At 45.7% G+C, this 20,962-nt stretch overlaps 1 protein-coding gene across 1 annotated transcript in view; it reads right to left on the minus strand.

Annotated features, from left to right (window-relative positions):
* Window positions 1-20,758, minus strand: part of NR5A2 (nuclear receptor subfamily 5 group A member 2) — an 83,957-nt gene extending 63,199 nt beyond the window's left edge. Inside the window, exons 1-5 of the mRNA XM_041479603.1 lie at window positions 20,695-20,758; window positions 10,894-11,031; window positions 8,454-8,572; window positions 7,099-7,240; window positions 3,752-4,398 (exon numbers count right to left, since the gene is read on the minus strand). Coding sequence (XP_041335537.1) covers window positions 3,752-4,398; window positions 7,099-7,240; window positions 8,454-8,572; window positions 10,894-11,031; window positions 20,695-20,758 — 1,110 coding nt within the window. The remainder of the gene's footprint in view (window positions 1-3,751; window positions 4,399-7,098; window positions 7,241-8,453; window positions 8,573-10,893; window positions 11,032-20,694) is intronic.
* Window positions 20,759-20,962: the final 204 nt, after the last annotated feature.

Consider the following 20,962-nt stretch of genomic DNA (forward strand, 5'->3'; position numbering starts at 1 on the left):
GCTGAGGATAAGATGGATATATCTTACTTTTATATTTACTGAGCTTTCAACAACTCCAGAATAGCAAACAAAAGCCTTCATTACTATTACTATTACTATTACTATTACCCCAAGTTTCTTGGGATGTAACCTCTGTATTATTTCGTCTGTGTATAAAGAATCAAAGAGAAATATGTCTCATTATGAATAAAAAATGTAACATCAACCCCCAGAATTTATGGCTTAATTATTCCTTACAAAGTATTCTGACTTCACAAGACATGTAGGAATGTTTGAGATTTTAGCAGGTGTTAAATTCAAATTTACTGGATTGCAGTTGGCTGCTTTGGATCTTACTCTGACATTATTATTAATCCTGACTAGTTGGCTTCTTTAATTTTTCCCTTAGTTTCTGATATCCTATGTGAAGATGAGAAGATCTGCTCCTCAGCAAGTGTGAAAATTACTCTTAAATTATATACTCAAATCCATACACAGGTGATATTCAAATGCAGTGCATGCTGTGGGTAGTTCTATGCAGTCCATATTTTTCCCTTTTACATCCTGAAATTGCAACATATTCCAAAAGAGGCAACGAAAATTGATTTGTAAATCAACAACTGAGAAGATTGTGATAAGCTTAAACTCGTGAAAGCTTCAGAAAATAAAGTTTTAAAACAGATTTTTTTCATTTGAGGTTTCTTTGAAAAAAAACAAATCTGCAGTCAAAAGGAAAGAAATAAGGGAAACTTAAAAGCTGTAGCTCAGTGGTGGGTCTTCATTATCTCCAGGGTAAATGTGGCCTAAGCCACTGATGGACTTGGGACAGCATTTTTTATCATATCCTCCCTCTGAATTCTTCTAACTACAAATTACTACATTTAGCAGAAAGGAAAATGATTGCTCCTTTATATTAATTGATGAGGGTGTAAGACAAAATTTATAATGAAAAGATGCAGTAAATAATTGTAAATAATTGTAGACATGCTCCTAGTAACTAACAGCCAGTTGTGTGAGGCATTGCTCATCATGACAAAGCCAAGATGAATTGCATACAAACCACATTTACAATTCTGTACAGTTTAATTATTTGAGTAATTTAAATTTTTAGTCGCAGAAATCTGCTAATGCACCTGATGTTTTCTGAAAGACATCTCAATATTCAGTTGTTTAGACAGCTAGGAATAAGAGTAAAATATCTTTTTGAGCAAATATGTGCTTCGCAGCTGTGAATAGATAGGGAACAAAGTTAGCTGTTCTGAAAATCTAATTGCATCTTTATCAAAATTGCCTCCCCTTCCTTCTGCATTTAAAATATGTCATAGTCTTAGGTGGCTTTTTTTTTTTTTTATCCTCTCCCACAGGTATTCATATCCTGTGGAGTAATCTGAAATAGCTGCTTTTGCTACCTTGATCAGAAGAACCTGAAATCGTGGATGGATAGAAGAGAACTGCATTCAAGAAAGGTTTGGAAATATCTTGTTTAATATTATTCTTTTCCTCTCGACTGAACAGAGAGATATTGTTACCCAGTGCTGTTAAAAAAGTAGGGTCTGATCTAAACATGCTTTTGAAACTGAAAAGGTTAAAAGTTCTTAGCATTGTTTATAGTCTGGTCCCTAAATTTTGGATGTGGGTGGATTTCTTAATGAGTTGTTATTGTTCTGGAATGCTGTGCAATTTTGTTGATCTTGTCCAGCTAAAAAAAAATAATCTGGATATGGCAGAAGGTATGAAATTATCTAATCTCGAAGCTTCCAAGATACAAAGGGTACAAACACTAAGGTGAAAGCAATGCCTTCTACAAATGTGTGAAAATCAGTTCATAAACCAAAGGCTCTATGTAGCAAATTTTTAGATTTTGTGTATTTGCAGAAACCTGTGTGTACATGATAATGTATAATACATCCAGAACCAGGAGAAGCTGGTCAGCATTTTCATAAACAAATTTCTGCATCTTTTGTCTTCATACTAGTAAACATGGGTTGGTTGAAGAGCATAATCCAGGCTGAAGTTGGAGGTGAAAGCCATATTTAAAACTATCCCCAGTATAGCATGTTGAATGCTTATAAAATTTGTCACTTTAATCATAAATGGAATTTTTGGGCAGATTAAGTTCAAACTTAAAAGTTTGTACGCTGAAAGATATATGCAAGACAATCACTTTTAACTCTAGAGAACCTTACTCTAGACTGAAATACTCCCCAGTGTATGGATAGAAAGATCTTGTCTCAAATATTTGCCACACAGTCTATTGGAAATATAACATGTTCTCAGTTTCAATTTTTAAATTATTTAAAATTAGTAGCATGGCTTATAGCTGACTACAAAATTGTATTCAACTGAGATAGCAAACGTGACAGTTTTTTACTCTCTTTAGTGCAGTTTGGTTTTCTTTTCTAAGTAAACTTCCTCTTTTCTTTCTGCTTGAATAGACTGAGCTTTCAATGATTCCTGCAATCATGCTCACCAAAAAAAAAAAAAAGGAAAGAAGCTGGAGTTGCATATGCAGCATATACAGCTTGCTTTTCTTGTAATCTGGCTTTATGTCATGTGCCCATGTCCTTATGGTCATGACAGATGTAGTGTTGGGGCAAGCGCCCTGAGTGCAGCTTTTCATTGGATCTCCCTTTTGTGCTCTTGACTCATGTAGATTCAATTCTCAGTGAAATCCGGCAGTAATTGTTATATTTGGAAGCTGAGTTATTTTCTCTCAGTTTGAAAGTAGTCAGAAATTACAGGCAGTCACAAAACTTTACAGATTTCAGTAGCAAATACTCGGCAAAAACATCTCTCTGTAGCAGACAGACAGAGTAATTAGCAATGTAACAGGGAAACTCAGATGTGAGTTGAGTTCACCATCTTGAGGGTTTTTTTGAGACTGAAGATTATTCTTTCCAGAGCTGATTTTTGTATCAAGACAGTGGTTAAAAACTGTAGTTCATACCTATTGTCTGATCTCAAATTTCTGGCTTAAAATTTCAGACTTGAAATTTCAGACTTGCTCATAACAGATCACAAAGCTGCTTTAACAATAAGTCTGAAAAATGTAAATGGGTGAATTTCTGTTCACCAGAAAGCTGTGCATGAGGATTTCCTGGGTGCTCCAGCAAAAATAAGAGCATTTTAGCAGCCTAGACTAAAGGAATCCCCCATGTATCAGTGGTGATGAGAACCAAAAGGAGTTCTTGAGGTATCTACTTCCTCATCGCTTTCTGTTCCATCTATATTCTGCTTAGGTTTCAGCCTGCATGGTTTATTAGACACATGGGAATGCATAAAATAATATCCCATCGAGAAACTGAATATTCCAAATATTAACTTATATAAAGTGTGAATAGAGGTGGACAGAAATGGCATTCCCCCATATGTTAAATAAGGTAATGAAATAATTACATAAATGAATGTGGAATGATGGAACAGGTGTGCTTACAACCCTGAGTACAAGCCAGACAGTGAGTGGTGCTGACAGGGAAGGAGTAGGATTATGTGAGGCCCTATGAATTTTAACAATAGTTGTGATAAATACTGAAGTACAGAAAAGCTGAACTGAATATTGAATCTCTTTGCTACAGCTAATTACAGGCTCAGGTGGAAATCAGTGGCAAGTTTCCATTCTAACAGTCTGCCTACTTCAAGCCAAATAAATAAAGAATGAGATGCTTGGGGGGGAGAAAACAAAACCCATGTTTTCCTGCTTGAAGTACAAGATTGTAAGAAATAGTATTTTTTCGTTGACTGAATGATAATATAATGTAAAATTATTACCTACCTTAAGTTCTCTAAAGAAGATGCTACTCCTCGCCCATTCAACAATGGAGAAGAGGGTTTGGTCAGCCATTTTACACATAAGCCCGAAAGTGTTGAGCTTCTCGTGTTTGCTTCTGTTGGCTTGCTCTTGCTGCAGATATGCCATGATTTTAGCTTGGACTTGTGGCTCATCAGGCTCACATTTCAGGAGTTCCAATATCAGATGTGGGATACTTGCTGGTGAGCTTGTTTGATAACTATCCATGTATGAGTAGCCCATTATTGACTCTGGTGAGCTAGTGTAAGGGTCAGGGTACTCGGACTTGATAGCACGGCTTGGAAAATGGCCATAGGTTTGGTAGCCTTGCAAACTGCCATGGGGTGGCATTGTCATGCTGATCGGAGAGGTCACAAAGGGACTCCTGTCATAGTCTGTAGGAGGCAAGGCAGTATGGTTCAGAGGTAGGCCTTTAGAAGCTGAATGGATGTTCTGGATTGCAGAGGATATTGTCAGGTCGGTTGGCATTGCTTGGATCACCTGAGTCATGGCTTCCAGTTTCAGTCCATTTGCTCGGATAAGAGCTTTCTTCTGCTGCTTCAGTGCCCTGTCTCTCTTGTACATTGGTCCAAACTTGTTTCGACCACCACGCATTCGGTCAGCTCGCACAGCTGCCAGGGGAAAGGAGAAAGTAAATCATTACTAACGCTTGGAATCGACATTTGTAATCAAACATATATTAGGAAGGAGCAGAAATGTAAAAATTTGACTCTTTTTTAAAATTATTTTTCCAAATTCAGAGTTGCACTTTTATTCCTAAGGAAAAGGATTTATTTTGACTTAACAAATGTCACTTTTTTCTAGTAATTTAAATGTCACATGCATTTATTACTAACAAAGAAGGACTCCTCTGTACATTGATTAGGACACAGGGACAAACACAATGGATGGCTACAGGAATTTCACACCTGCTATGGGATCATGTGGAAATCTCAATGTACATTTGGGTTTATATCAAGCTACTATGTCATTAAGAAACAAGGGCTGAAGTCCAGAATTTGTCTGAGACGTATCCAGCAGACCACACTGTCTCATTATAATCATTCCACCGCAGCAAAACATCTGAAATGTAAATTGTGAAATGTTCAGTAGTCACAAAGAGGAATACATTTCTCTTGGCAAAAAGGAAACATTTCCTTTTGATGGTTCTGTCCAGGTTGGTGTAAAACTTTGAGATTTCTAGTTAGCTGAGCTCTATGGAAATGTTTAGCTGCAGTTGGAATGTGCAGAGAGAAAGCTGTCAGCTTGCTGCCTTCTGCATGGAAGACAGAAGTGAAACAGAAACTATTGACATTGTTCTGGCTTATAGTATCTCTGGAATTAGAAATAATTAAAACAAATCCTACTCAACAGCTGCCTTGGGAGTCATACTGGTGGTCTCTGTCACGGCAGTGTCTGTCACCATGGGATATATGTGATGGACTAGTGAGGAGCTTTCACCAAGCCCACCTTGCCCAACGGCAATTAGATTGAAAGAGGAACCTTTGACAGCCTGGTGACATGTTGAGACTGCTGAGATTGCTGGAGGTTAAGTTCTTGAGCTTTTTATCTTAGGGATTAGTAGGACATTAAAAATTTATTATGAATGCTAGATACGCATAATACTGTACCTTATCACGTAAGGACTTTAACGTTTAATGATTTTTTTGTTCCATGGTAGTTTATGAACTTGACTTTTAAGGCTATATATATCACTATCAAGGAAATACACATATAAATGTCACAAGTATTTACAATTAAGAGAACACATGTTATTCCAATTTTCTAAACGGGGAAAAGAAGTCGTATGGATGTGTAGATAAGAAAGCTAAAGTACATTTTCTGTAGTACCTTTAAAACTACAGATGTTTTGCTTGAATTTGTAGGAAAAATGAGCTGCCAATATTACTGCTGAATGTTGACTTTTAACAAAATACCTTAAATTAATTTTATCACTAGTAAATGTAATTAATTTAAAATCTGTATACAGAGTATCCTCACTGGTACTCTGCAATTAAAAACTGTGAGCCAAATTGGATTAGCAAGTGCTTTTGTATACATCCCACTTAAATTTAAGGTGAACTTTGTGCAATGACAGAAGACAAAGTTTAGTCTTGTATCATCATCAGCAAGTGAGAGGAGTTAAAAGTAGGAGTAGACAAATGTGTTTTATCCTTCTTCTTAATGTCAACAATGACAAAAGGATTCTACATGTGCTGTAATTGTACTATTTGAATTTGGAAGCACATGCAATGATTCAGGATGTTTAGTGCAGTGTGTCAGTGCTAGCTCAGTCTTGTGGGCAAATACAACACTATTGAATCAGTCAAACTGCAGGAGGCTGATTTTTCTGTTTATCTTCAGTTATATCAACAGCTTCCCTTTGCCAGAGCCTGGTGACTGCCTCTTGTCCTTTCTGGTTCCCTTCATGTCTTACAGTTTTCCTCCTTGGCCTGATTTTTTTCTGGTTAAGCGTCTAGGGTGAATGTCATTGCATACAATTGTAGCAGTAAGGAATTTAAGAGATTGTCCTTGGTCAAGGAAAAATGTCATCTGCTGTGAAATCTGAATTTTAACATTTTATATATCAAAGTTAGAATGAACCATGCATGATTCACAAATTGAAGTTGATATTTTTGCATTTGGTTATCTCAAAGGGTATTGTACACTTTTCATTGTTCTCTGTAGATGAGAAAGCAAAATGAAGTCAAAAAGTGTACTTCAAAATGCCTTATCCTCTTTTAATCACAATAGCCTTGCAGGTGTAGCATCACAAAAATATAGGACACAACTTTAGAGATTATTTTGTTCCTTAATCTCAAAGGCATGTCAGTGTGAGAAAAACCCTTATATTATCTGTTTCTTTGTGTTCTGCCTTGTTGTCAGAAGAACATATGTAAAAAAACCAAAACAACCAACCGTAGATAAAATACAAATAAAATCAGATCATTCTCCGTAGCAAATGAATAATTTTTTTTCTAATCTGGACAGTTGTTTTATATTTAATCTAAATTAAGTCTTTTTTAAAAGCTGCAAAACTATTCAATCTACATCCATGAATTCACAAACTTCAAAAGCCTGAAATATCAAACTATATACTTATATGACAAAATGGATTATGGTTTTCACTGCTTCCTAAATGGTAGTGATCTACCATTTACTTATTAGATTTTTTTTAAATAAAGCAACAATTTCACTGACCATACAAAGTAACCTTTTATTAACATTTCAAAGCCATAACTATATAACTTTTTAATATACAATACAATGCATTAACATCTTATCCTATAATTTTATAGTATAGTTGAAGATATCAAGACTATAGCTCTTACCTTCCAATTTCATTCCAACACTTAGACATTTTTGAAATCGACAGTAAGGACATCGTTTTCGCTGTGTTTTGTCAATCTGGCAATTCTGATTTTCTATACATGTGTACCTTTTGTTATTCTGGACTGTTCGCTTAAAGAATCCCTGTATGATAGACACAAAAATTAGCCTGTTTTGCTTGAACGTGTGTTTTCATTCAGCATTTTATGGAAATCATTGTAAGATAATTTTCAGATGCCAATCAAGCACTTACAAAGTTACATAGTTTATTTTAAATTAGCAGCTGAACCCAGAAGATAGCCACTGGATTCCAGAGGAGGTTTTCTTGTGTTAGTGCTATGTTTTATAGACTTCATGTCAAAGCTTGGCAAGACTTTAAGGAGGCTGTAGCCTTCTGTGCTTCTAACACGGGTGGCAGAAATAGTGACACTGACTGTTTCCTTTTGTATTCTTAAATCATTGCAGAATTATTAAAGTCTTCCTTTTCAAGTAGTTTTACATTAAATAAGTAGTTGCAAAGATAAGAGTAGTACAGAGTACCTCTGGCTATTTTACATCCTAGTGGGACATGCTGGAGGAGGCATAGTAAGTGCTTGTCATTCACTTTTCATTGATTTTTTTGGTGAAAATATAGTGGGCTTAGTTAATTTTTCTATGCAACTGAGTGTTTTAAATTGCATTGTTCTGGCAAAGGAGCTTCACTTACAGTGCACTGCTTAAATAACTGTAAAAACCCTTGAAAAAATTTTACATGAAAAATCTGACATAAATTCACAATTATTTAAACCTTATAGCACAATAGACCAACACAGGTATATTCATCTTTCTATATGTTAATTAGTTACTTGACTTTGTGTGTCCAAGTGACAGTTAGAGTTTGCATGAAAAAGTACATGGTCATTATAATCGCAGAGATCTACACTGCAATATTGAGGAATGAAAATAAAAATCTTAAGAAAGCTGCATTAAATTTTGCAAAGCTGATCTGCTTGAAAGATAATCTTCCTACTTTATCCTCCAGAAAAAGAAATATAAATCAACTAAAACCAGTATTTAGCACACTTAGCAATGAAAATTGTTCTAGAACTACATCAGGACAGCAAAACACTAAAAAACAGTGACAAAACTACAATGTGAAACAGTCCAAGTTGTTTGCATTTGTGCAGATGTCTCTCTCAAAGAGACTTTTACATCCTAAAGCTTTTTGGTGGTTAATTATTTTATGTGAATATATTAAGAAACATATAAAAATAACCCAAAATATTATACATCTGTTTTATTTATTATCCTTTTTTTCTGCTTGTATTTGAAACATTTTTACTGTACTTGTGTTTTTATGGACTGATTAGTACAGAACCTTGCAGCTTTCACAGGTGAGAAGTCCATAATGGTACCCAGACACTTTGTCTCCACAGACTGGACACAGCTCTTCAAGGTCTTCATCATAAGAGTAATTCACCATTTTAAACTGAGACACTGGGGGAAAGGAGAAATAGCATATTCAATTAGAATTTACATTACTAACTCAAATATTCTGCAACTTTCTTATCTAAAGCTTACTTAAACAAGCACACCTCTGAAAATAGGGAGAAAAAAGTTTTATTTTGGAAAACAAATTGCATGGTGACATGCAAATCTGCATGGTACTTAGCAAGTGTAATAAAATGCTTCACCTTCTAAGTTTTATGTTCTAAATACTTATACTTAGAGTGCCTTTAGCCTAGTCCTTATTTTATGGAATCACAAACTGAAAGAATTCATTCAAATCCGAAAATGATCAGGGGCAAGCTTTAAAAAAAGCAGAACGAAAAGATTGTCACTTGTATATTGAAAGTAATTATTTTCCGTTAAAGTTTTCTTTCAACATCAGCCCGCAAATTTTTAGCTAGACTAAAGCTGTATCTCACAGACCCAGCACTTTTGCACTGTGTGAAATCCAAGTTAGTTACTCGCAAAACCAGGTTAAAACGACGTCCTCCGCGCCTCCCAAGCCCGTGGTCTCGGGGTGACCGCCACCCCTGCGGGCCAGGGCAAGCGCGGCGTGCCGGCACCCCCGGCTGTCGCAGCCAGCAGGTCCGCGGCCACGGGGGAGACGCTTTTTAGCTGTTCACGTGTCGGCAGAGAGACACGAGCCGGGACCGCCGTGCTCGGGGGATGCGCTCAGGGTCTGCCCGGCCGGCGGACCGGGCGTCTCCCGCTACCGGGGGCCTGCGTGAAACCTGCACGCCGGCGCCGCCTGAAGTTTCTGCCGCTCCGGGAGAAGGAGGGGAGAAGCCGGCGGTCAGGAGGGAACGGGGGGCTAAAATATGCGGAATGAAAGCCCGGAGCGTGCCCACTCGAGCCGGGCTACCCTCACAAGGAGCCCAGTCAGCCGCTCCGGTTACTTCTAAGAAGAAACCCTGCTGCTCAGTGCAGGGCCGGTTTCCTTCCCCTTCCCTGCTTCTAAACCTCCGACCTGTTCGGCAAGCACTGTGGCAGCGGAGGACTCCTCAACACGGCGAGAGGCGCTGGGCATCGCCGCTGGACTGCTTAGGATGTCGCCTCTTTGTCTTTACGGCTGCCACAGTTCGGGGGCAGCGGGGCGGTCAGACTCCGCCCGAAGCCCCCGGCCCGGCCGCCCGGCTTGCGAGGGAGCTCCCGGGGAGAGCGGGAGCATTATCCCGCCGTCACACTGCCGGCAAAACGTTTCCTGAGCCACCTCAGCACGGCCGGTGATCGGCGCCTGTCAGCGGCGTGGGGCGGACACGGGGCGGCCGCAGGCGGAGGAGGAGGAGGGCCCGGCCCTCCCCTCTGCTCCCCCGGTCGCGGCTCCAGGGTCCGGCGCTGGGACGAAGTTGCCCTCCCCGTAGGAAAAAGTGGAAAAGCAGGGGTTTTCCGAGCGCCGCGCCCTTGCACGGAGCATCCTCCACAGGAGAGAAAATGGGCGGTCGGGTCGCTCCCAGCACCTCCGAAACCCTCGGCCTTTACTTCCCAGCAGGCTCCCAAGAAGAGAGGGGACAGTTTCTAAAGAGCAGCTGGGACGGGAGTTTCTGCCCCGGGAGAGTCGCGCGGGGCAGGGCGGCCACACCGGGCTGCCGGCTCCAAGGCAGGGAGCCGACCCTCGGCGGCGTCTGCGCCGCCTCCCTCCGCGCACCGCTCCAGCCCCGAGTACAGCACCGGGAACAGCCTGGTCCCGCCACCCGACTTAGACATTCACAGCGCCATCCCAGCTCGGGGTACCCTCTGTCTTCCTGAGTACCCCGCAAATCCTCCACGGAGCCCTCTCCTGCAAAGTTTCGCGACACCGCCGCTGCCACCTGCACGGTACCTGTGGGCGCCGCACCCGCGAGACAGAGCCCCCGGGTCCCGTTTCGGGACAGTGTGTGACACATGGGGTGCTCGCCAGAACTTCCACGCGTACCTCCACCTGCCATAAACTTCGAGACAGTTTTGCGCGGAACGGGGATTGTACCGAGATCCTCTGGATCTGCAGAAGGGCCGGGCAGCGTCCGACGGGACGTCTGCACCCTAGGGTAGGCTCGCGCAGACTAGATGCTCGGCAATTTCCCGGCCCCGTTTGCACCTTCTGAGCAAGGATTTGTCGTCGCGTCGGGCCTGGCACCCCGGCCCCCGGTACCCGCTCGAGCCACCCTGAAAGCTGGCCCGAGAAGGCAGGGGCTCGGCGGGGCGCGGAGCGGGCGGTGACGGGGCAGCTCGCAAGCAACTGCCGCTAACTTTTTTGGCAGAACGAAGGGGCGCTTTGCCGAGGGAAACCCGAGCGTGCGCGGAGGGGGAGCGCCCTGCGTCTCCCCCCTTACCTTGCATGTTTTCCGGCATCTGCCCCTGTTCCCCATTCGACCGGGCGAGTCCCAGGGCCTCCGTTTCCACTTTGGGTAGCATGACAAGGCGGCTGCGGGCCGGGCTGGGGGCTCCGTGTCCGTCCGCGACGCCAGCACCTGGACACGGCAGCACAGATTTAGCTGGAGCAAGGGGCGCTCGGCGGCTGCTGCCTCTTCCCCCTCTTCCTGTTTTTCCCTCCCTCTGCTCCACGCCAGCCCTTGCCCAGTTGCAGCGGGAGTACCGAGCGGCCCCGGCCACCGGGAGGAGCCGCCGGGTGCCCGCGGCTAGAGGAGCCGCGGAGTGGTAGTCGAGCTGCAGGCGGCAGGAGGGGGAGGAGAGAGAAGGAGGAGGAAGACCGGGGGTGCTGGGGAGGAAGGAGGAACCCCGGGAGCCCGCAGCAGCTCCGCCCGGGGCTCAGCACGGCGGCAGCCCGGCGCCCCGATCCATGCGGAGCGGCACAGTGCACAGGAGCACTCTGCCGCCGCTGGTGCTGCTGGACAGGGTTCCCACCCCCGTCCCCCTCCCTTCCTCCCTCCCTCCTCCTCCTCCTTCCCCTCCCCCTCCTCCTCCCCCTTTTCCCCCCGGTACAAGTGCGGAGGTGCCGAGTCGGGACCTCTAGCCCCGGGCCCGCGGGGAGGCGCTCCGGGAGCCCGGGGGCTGCGGGGAGCGAGGACTCCGGCGGAGGGGGGCCCCGACACCGCCGCTGCAGCCAATAAGGCAGAGGCGGGATGAGCAACACCCCCAGCGCACACACACGCACAGAGCACACACAGTGGCCCAGTGCGGTCACCCCTACCCGGTTCTTAAACGGGGCTGCGGTGTGAGGGTCTGGGCTGATGCCGCCCCTCCCAGTCCCAGCGGAGCCCGATGGGCCGCCAACCTCGCCAGCCTGGGCTGCGCCTGCACTGCTTTCAGCGGCCGTGCCTCTTTGCCAGTGGGCAGCCACGCTCAATCTCTGTTGGGTTCGGTGGGGCAATGCCTCCGCTCGGCCAGCGCCGGCTGCGAAGACCCCGGCGCTCACCTTCCCTCTGGGCGGGCGGGGGTGGACAGCGGAAGCCGCTGCCCTTGCGAACACGTTGCCGCCGCGCAGCCCTGGAGTCTGAAACAAGCAAGCGGGAACCGCGTTGGAGCTCGCTGTACCTATTCAGGCTTTTTGTGCCTCCCTTCCCTAAGCGTCTTGCGAAATCGGCCAGTGCCAGTCTCGTCCTTTGCACAGAAGCCAAAACCCTGGCAGAGCCATCGCTTGAGTCCCCCTTCCCCGGCTCACAGTGCAGCAAGCAGCACTATTTTCCAAGTTGTCCTAAAGAACTCGTTTCTCGCAAGTGTGTGCCTCAGCGGCGAGAGCCGAGCGGTCCCGCGGCGCGGCGTTGCGGGGGCTCCTGGGGCAACTGGGTGCCGACCGCCCGGCTCGCCGGGCCGGAGGTCTGCCTGCCCTCGTTGGCCTTTCCGCCCCTCTCTCCGGGAGGGCCCGGGGGGTTCCTCGCCGTTCCTACTGCGCCGCATAGGTTTGATGGTGTAGGATGAGCGATATTTGCACCTTGGAAAGCATCCGAGCCCCTCATCTGAGCGCTCGGTTGCCCATTCTCCTCTGACTCTTTAATCTGTATAAAGTGTTGGAGGAGCTGAAAATGTTTGGAGGTGAAAACTGCTTCCGATGGAAAGTGAGGCGCGGAAGTGTCCCCATCGCGGAGTATGGCATTTCCCATCGGCTGGGAGAGCGATAGTGAAAACTGGCGGTTGTAACTTATTCAGTAGTGCTGATGATCGCTGGGTGAACCCGCGCTGGGACAAGCGCTCCACGTGCAGAGAGCGGACTCGGCTGGGCTCTTAACTTTTTGCAACCAGTAGCTGGGACACCTTTGCTAGCTCAACTCAGATTCCTAGGCAACCCAGCACCAGCACCACCGGAGTAGAAGTCTTTTTTCCATTCTCTGTGCAGCGTTTGATATTTGGGGGATGGATCCAACGCTCAGAGAGGCCCGGACCTCTCTGTCTCCTTCCACTCTCACCTTTTGCCATTCTCCTTCGGGCGGGAGCGCAAGCGGGCGAATGATACCAACACGTTATTTCTCAAGTTATAATTTCACAATTAAACAGGTCGTCTGCGAATAAGTTTTAGGACAGTAATATGGCGAGATGCGGGACCGAGCAGTGCGATGGCTAAGACGGGTTGGCTGAAAACCATCTAAAGAGATGGCCCCGTTTCTAGGCAGAAGTAGCTCGGGTTGAGACCCTGTCTCGGCCCTTGGGTAGTTACTCCCAGGTGCATTAGTTACAAACATTCCCTCTGTCAGGCGCCCCCGTGTAGCATCGCCTTGCGCTGATCCCGGGCGGCTCAGCACTGGCGGCGACAGCAGCACAGCGCCGATTCCGCTCCCTCCCTCGGGCGCCCGCCGAGAGGGATGCGGGTCGGGGGCCTCGGCTTCGCGGCGGGGCCGCGGCCCTCCGGCCTTCCGAGCCTGCGGCCGGGCCGCCTGGGCCCGACGGGCGGCCAGAGCGCTCCGGGGGCGGCTCGCAGAGGAGCGGCACCTCCTCGCAGCCCTTCCCCGCTGGAGAACATTCCTCAGGGCACAGCTCCAAGCGCATTTACAGCAGACCATCAGGACACCTGCGGACCTGGGTCCTGCAGCCCGCTGGGCTCTATCGGGGACAACCAGTCCCCTCGCCCTCGCCCGCCACCGGGTGGGTCACGCCGCTTGACGATTTCCCGACGGGGCGCTCCGTGCTGCCGCTCTCGTTACTGCTGCTCCGGGAAGGCAGCTGCGTTTTGGGGAAAAGCCGGGAAAGGAAACGCCGCATCCGGACAGGGCAGGCGAAACCAGCCCGAGTGCTGCCGGGGTCAGGCGGGCAGCGGCCCCCGCGGACACCGCGGCTAAGTGCCCCAGCAGGGCCGGCTCTCCCCGGACAGCACTCCCCCGCGGGCTCGGCCCTAGCACCGGTCCCCGGGCTCTTCCCTCCTACTCAGGGGCTTAATGTCATTCTGCCAGGGAATTGTTTGGAGGGAGTTCCGACTGTACATGGCGAAGTGACTCTGCGAGATATCACTATGGATGAAAATACTTTGGAGTGGTTATTACACATCCACATTCCTCCGAAGTAACAGTTTAGGGCAGTACATATTATAAATGATACCTGGTCCCTTGTGGCTACATTTAATTTAACATGGAGTGCTAGCTCTCACGATTGCCTTGAGCAACCTTAATTACCCTTTCTTCTAATCTCTTCTCCATTCCTCACCAAGTTCTCCAAACTTTCTTTTTTTTTTTTTTTTAATGCGATTTCTCTCCTGAGTTTGCCTGCCTTGTTCTGACTTTGCCTGAAGGTCTTGATTGACGCGTGTAATTATAATTATAAAAGATGATGGCTCGGGGAGCTTCCAGCAGCCTTGATTAGTACAAGGAGCAAGACCTGGAATACTTTATACTTCCCTATTTAAATGTATGTACATTTACATTAAAAAAAGCCCACTCTCTAATGTTAAATAATCTGAAGCTTTTCCACCTCTTTGTTTCCAAGGTAGAGGCTTCTGTATGATGATATTTCAAGGCAAACTCCTTGTTTTTGATGAAAGGAGACCGTTGGCTATGGGGTTTGGAAGGTTTCGAGGTAGTCTGATTGCTTATAGCTTCCAAGGGGGCACAAAACCTGAGCAAATTTCAAAGTCTTTTTCCCTAAACAGAGACATTTCCAACTTGGAGTGGTCTTCTCGGTGAGAAACAAGTAGCATGCTCTCTTCGAGCTTTGTGTCGGGAGATGTCCCAGAGAAGGTATAATTTACCTTCCCAGCAAAGTAGCGAAAGAGAGCATTTGTGGGTGGGATGAGCGGGGGAGGGGGGATGTAGATGTTCAACAAAAACTTCCCAGAAACAAATGAAATAAATAAATAAGCGGAGGACTGAAACTCTTCCGCTGGGAAGTCTAAATCCAAAACCGATCAAAAAGACTTAAAGGGAAGTATTTAAGGAGGGAATTCCTCATTCTGTCTCCCTTTCTCTCCCGCTGAACATTCCCGTTTGCCGCCAGCGCAGAGCCGCTCTGAGCCATCACTCAGTGAAAACAGTGACTTCAGCCAGGCTCGGGGAGGGAGTCAGTATCACGCATCCTGTCCTCGGCACAGGGACGCAGCCTCGGGCACAGGCTGTCACTGCCACGGGCACGCAGTGGCGCTGCCTCGAGAAGTGCCCCGGCGAAGGCAGCGTGCGGCAGTGCGGCCGGCACGGGATCCCTGTGCAGCTGGGAAAGTTCAGAACGCGATTTTGCTGCTTGACCTCACACACCTGTCACGCCCAACTTTACGAGACTATTTACACCAGGAAAGGCATGGTCAATATAGTCTCCTCTCCTCTCCTCTCCTCTCCTCTCCTCTCCTCTCCTCTCCTCTCCCTGTCCTTGTCATAAGCAGATCATCCCTACAATACAAAGAGCAGACTACCTCGAAACCTTCCAAACCCCATAGCCAACGGTCTCCTTTCATCATTTTGCCGCGGCGGTATTGCATTCAGTTCCTAGGGATTCATTAAATGGAGATTGCTATTGCCTCCAACTCAGGCTTTGGGAAAGAAACTGTCCCTTCTAGAAAAAAACCCAACAAACAACCCAGAACAAAAATCCCTAACTTACCAAATCAACCCACTCCAAACACAAAAACACACTTCCCACTTCCCCTATTCTTCCTTTTTCTTCTTTTTAAAAAATTTTTTGTTTGTTTGTTTTGGTTTGGTTTTGATCCACTCTCAGCAAAATAGAGTGGATGCCTCAGACTGAAACACTTTTGTTGTAAACCGCACGCCACAAAGGATCACGTCTGTGTCCTCTTGCCTTTGTTTTTTTATACAACTAATCATTCATTTTTGCTTTACGGAGACGTCGTTCCTCTCTGGTCCGGCATAGACAGCCATTTCCAAACGGTCAATTATTGACCGAAAAGCTATTTTTCAAGCTCGGCCAAGCTCCTGCTGCCCGCCGGAATGCACTGCTCTTATGAGCACCTGGCAGCAGCGTGATGCAGAATGACAGGAGACTTCGGAGAGGAGTGAGCAGGGCCAAGTGGGTGGTAAAGCATCGCTCTGATTGCCTTTCTTTTATTGGTAAGTGAGTCATCAGTGAGGTGTCGTAACACCTCACCGCGTCCCGCCGACGTCTGCTCCGTCCCGCCCGGCTCGGGGCGCGGGGCCCGCCGTGCCCCTTGAGCATCGTCCGGCGCGCTCCTCCCGCGGGGCGGCCCGCACGCCTGGGGACAGGGACGGCCGGGCACTTGTTGCTGCAGGGCAGCTTCCCGACCGACATTCTGCTGCGCTAGCTGGAAGGCGTGGAAGGGCTAAGGCATGCTCGGGCGCCCTTGGGGACGGGGTGAGCCGTGCCCAGGGCTGGCGGCACGGCTTCCCTGAATCGATCCCATCATCAGGTCTCTTTCACTCAACTCTTAAAGTTTTGCAAGCAGAGACCCTATTAGAAATTCCTCCCTTCTCTTCCCGCCCCGAAATTACATTAATTCTGTATGGAAAACGCCTTCTAGTTCCGCACTGCCTGGACCTGTTGCCGCTAATGGTGCGACGGGGAAACGCGCTCGCTGATCGCTGCTGTCTGCCGCGGGGGCCGCGGCTTCCCCCGCAACCGGAGACGGGGAGGCGAATCCATCAGCTGGGCTCTTTTCCGCGCCCAGGAGCGCTCCGAGGGACTGCCCGGACCATCCCGACGCTCCCCTCCGCCGCCATCCCATCGCCCCTTCCCAGCACTGATCATTACTGTTCTGATAAGGCGATTTTGTTTCTGTCTGTGCTGCTCTTTTGGAGCCGAGTGTGGACCTCTAGTTAAAAAGCTAGAGCTTAGTCTGGGAATAGCTCTCCAAATATATTTGTATATACCACAAGGCTCCCGTCAGGACTGAGCGCCGGTCTCTGTATCATAAGAGATAATTGATTTCTATCCTGCACAGACAGGCTTAAAAATGAAATTTCTTTTGCTGAGGCAATTGACCTTGATCTGCTGGTGGAAAAAAGAGATGGTTTAGGTCTGCTTCTTCCGTCCCCCATCCTCCATGTTTCAAAGCTTGGAAAACTTTATTTAAAAATAATTTTTACAGCTGATCTTTATACTGAAAAAGGTTTAAGCTCATTCATAGCTATCTGTCCCAAGATTTATCCACACATAATGTAAAATAATAACTATGAAGATAAACTAGGCATAGTTTACACTGAGAAATCTTGATAAGGATTGTGTACATTTCCATGTCTGTTCATTGCACATAAGAATGCATTAATATATATTAATAGATAAGGTTACATATCCATGTAATATATACATGTATTCATGTAATATGTGAGTAAACTCTAGGCATTAATAATGATCTGTCATGAGAAGTTTTAACGGGTTTTCCCACAAGACAGATGTACACAAATCCTCCTGCAGACCCTTCTTCCTTTTCACCATATATATAAGACAAGTTTGAGAGCTGACCTTTAAATTACCCTCACAGACAAGTAGCTTGAGGCATTTTGTCAGTACTGGAGAGATCCCTCAGAAGACCACAGGCATCATCTTTGCCTCATGTATTGTGGTATTTAAAATCAGACTAACAGAAAAAAATCAGATGTAAATACTGCCCCTTTTGTAGATAGCTCATTTGCAGTATAAGAAAATGAGGACAGGAAAAATGGGAAGAAAATTGATAAAAGAGACAGCAAAATCCAATGGTATAAGAAAATAACCTACAGCATATCTTACAGTCCTCACACATTTCAAACTGTTCACTTCTGTGAAAATTTTGCCTGCATAAATGCTGGCAGAAATCCTATTCCAAATTTTTAAAGATAGTATATGTTGTCTTTGTTAATCATATGGCAATGCTACTATTGCTATTACTGCTAAACATAAAAACTAACTTTGCCAAACTCATGAGCCCTAATTTTAATACTATTAATTGCCTGAGGACATACATTAAAATGAAGATGGCAATAAGTATTCTACAAGCTGAAAAATATCACAGTTGGAAACCACAAGTAGATTAGTTTTCCTCTTATATAACAATTTTTAAAAGTAAATGAAACAGTTATTTCTGTTAAATAATCATAGCTAAGGCTTATAAAAATTGCATAGTGTCCCTGATGACACTAAGACAAGAGGCTGATTAGAGGAAAAATAAAACTAGTCAAGTATCTTTGTATTGCTTCAGAATCTGGTAGAAGAAAAAAATCATGGCACTTCCATAAAAACATTTATAAGTCCATATGGTGTTTGTCATCTGGAAGATAGGATGTACTATTAAGATTTTGTGAATTCTGGTTGCTTCTTTGATCGTATGACTATAAACCTAAAAGCAGGTGTCAACAACTGGTAGTGCCCACTCACACTCCAGCTCCAGGAGTTGTGTTTGCTCTCCAAGGAGAGGTCCACTGCTATTTATATCAGTGGAGTCTGATTTGCATTCATGGGAGCTGGAAGACGCCCTCCTTGCTGGGAGGAAGCTGTGACATGTCAGTGGTTTATAACAAAAACTAACTTATCACCAGATGGGGGAATGCACAAAATGCTCCCTGACAAGGGCAACTCAGCCTCTGTGATGGGAAGCAGCAAGTGTCCCTGCCCTGAGGGGCGGGTGGGACGGGGCGNAACAACAAAAAAAAATATGGCTGTGACAGCCTCTCACAAACCCACCCAATCTCCCTTGGTGAGAAAGGGAAAAGTGAAGGAGAATGCCAGGAGGGATGGGACAAAAGTAAAAGTCCAGGGATTTGATTTAGTCTTACAAGCGTATGACCCTGCTGCTGGTTGTACTTCTACCCTGGGAGGACAGCTTTTTCTCCTAAAGAATTACTCTCCAGTGCAAATAAGAACAGAATCTGGCTACTTCCTATTTGGTTCCCCCAGCTCCAAGCAGAGGCCCTCAGGTTGGTGTGGGTTCCATTTAACCCTTACAGGTACATGGTGATCAGTTCACAAGGCTGAGTTAGGTGAGCTTTTCAGGGATGCTACCATGGTTTCTGGCTCAGCAGTGTCATTGAAGGACAAAATCCTTCCCCTGACTCAGAGTACACAGGATTTTGGAAAGTTTCACAAGATTTAGGCCTGCTTATTTCTGGGCCATGCTTTGTGAATCTGTCCTGGTATATTTGTGACACAGCACGTGTATAAGTGGTATGGTGACAAGAGGCTATACAGATTGCTATAGCAATCTGTTTTCTCATATCCACATGATTTTGGGAACTGAGACCTTCCAGTCTTCTGGAAACGATGAAAATGGCATTTAATTGGTCTAAGTATCACAGGTGAGTGTTATTTTCCCTTCTCCTAGAGTTTTATCCTTTCACCTTAAGAAGCCTTATCTGAATGAGCACTCTTCAGATAAATGAGATGTATAATTGTTTTACTATTCCTCAGGAAAGAGAACCAGAGGGTCCCTTCATGGCATCCAGAGAGAGGAACAGTTAGAGAAAGGCCTGGAGGGGAAGTGGGACTTGCCACCTTTTCCATGTGTTTCTGGGGGCAGAGCTGTGCAGAAGAGTACCCCACACCTGTAGGGAAGCACAGGGACTCTGAGGGGACATCTGGTTGAAACACAATTGGGTCCAAGGTGGGAGCCCTCCTCTGGGAGAAGCAGCAGCTCCACCCAGAAGATAAAGATCAGTTATGTTTGCGGCTATTTCCTGCAGCTGTTGCTGTGCCCTCCATCCCCACGTTCCCAAAGCTTCCCTTGATGGCAAGGTGCCCACATCACACCCAGCATCAGGGTGAACTCCTCACCTGCCATGTCATGACGCACTTTGGGGCAAGAGGAGGAAAGTGTGCCCTGATTCCGCTTGTGGGCCAAAGATCCCTTCCTTCATCCATGCCAGGAAATGCTATGCTGAGGCACAACCTTGCAAAACCCTGGGCTGTGGAACATGCAGCGCTGCTAGGCTGGCTTTTGAAGTGCCTTCTGCTCCATGAAGGAGAGTTTTCCCCTGGTAAACCTTCTGCAGCCCTGCTTGGCCCCACTTTCAGCGTGGGCACAGCCTGGTGGGACAGGGGATGTTTGTCCTGGTAAAGGAAAAACGCCTCACTCCAGGTGTGTGATGAGAGACAGAATGGCCTGGGACAGGAAGTGTGTGGAGAAGGGCAGGGAGGTGGTGGGGACATGCACCCACTGGGGCTTGGCCACAGCCACCACAGCCTGGGACAGCCTGGGACATCTGTCTGTGCAATGCCCCTTGTGCCTGCCAGCCAGAGCAACCTGTGCCTGATGGCTTTCTGTGCCTGATGACAGGGAGCGGGTGCTGTTTCCATATGCTACTGAAAGTATTCACTTTGCTGCTCTGAAGTCCTAACTGACTTCTATTATCCAGCCCACTCCCACTGAATGACATATCTTAATTTTCAGTTGTAAGAAAGAATCTGCATTTGACAGAAACCACAGTGTTACTGAAAAGACAAAACCATTCCTGTGGTTTTGTTCAATATGAATTATCAGGCCAGAAGCAATTTAAATCTAATTTTTGCAAACGTTTCTACACGCACACACACAATTTCACTGTTATTATCAATCATAATAGATTAAAATACTGTTAATTATCCAATGATATATATTTGATAATTGTATTATCTCTAGAGAAAATTGTTACTCTATGGATCTTCATCTGTTTTCTTATATTTTTACATGGTATTGTAAAATTCTCTCTTGCTTAAGTATATGTGCAAATTAATCATAGACTCACTCAATTGTAGTGATTTTTTTCAGTTTGGATACCCAGAAATCTAATATATTTACACAGAATCTTCAAAACAGTTAGAAAACTGTTACTTACCAGCTGATGTAAGTCCATGTTTTATAGATTCTTGTATGATGGCTGCGTGAGAACCAGAAGACATTATTAGGTGTAAATATACCGTACCTTTGGGTACAAGGGGTACAGCATTGAGTACAGGAGAGGTGCAGCCTGTAAACTTTTCTGGCCTTGAGACCCAGGCTATGATAGCCTTCAGTGAAAGTCGGCGTGATGAACAACAACAACAAAAAAAAATATCCAAGAATTCAGAAAGTAACAAGCATGGCTTTGAGTGGACTCTGTACTT

This window comes from Pyrgilauda ruficollis, unplaced genomic scaffold (assembly GCF_017590135.1).
Source record: "Pyrgilauda ruficollis isolate IOZ18807 unplaced genomic scaffold, ASM1759013v1 scaffold49, whole genome shotgun sequence".
Classification (NCBI taxonomy): Eukaryota; Metazoa; Chordata; class Aves; order Passeriformes; family Passeridae; genus Pyrgilauda; species Pyrgilauda ruficollis.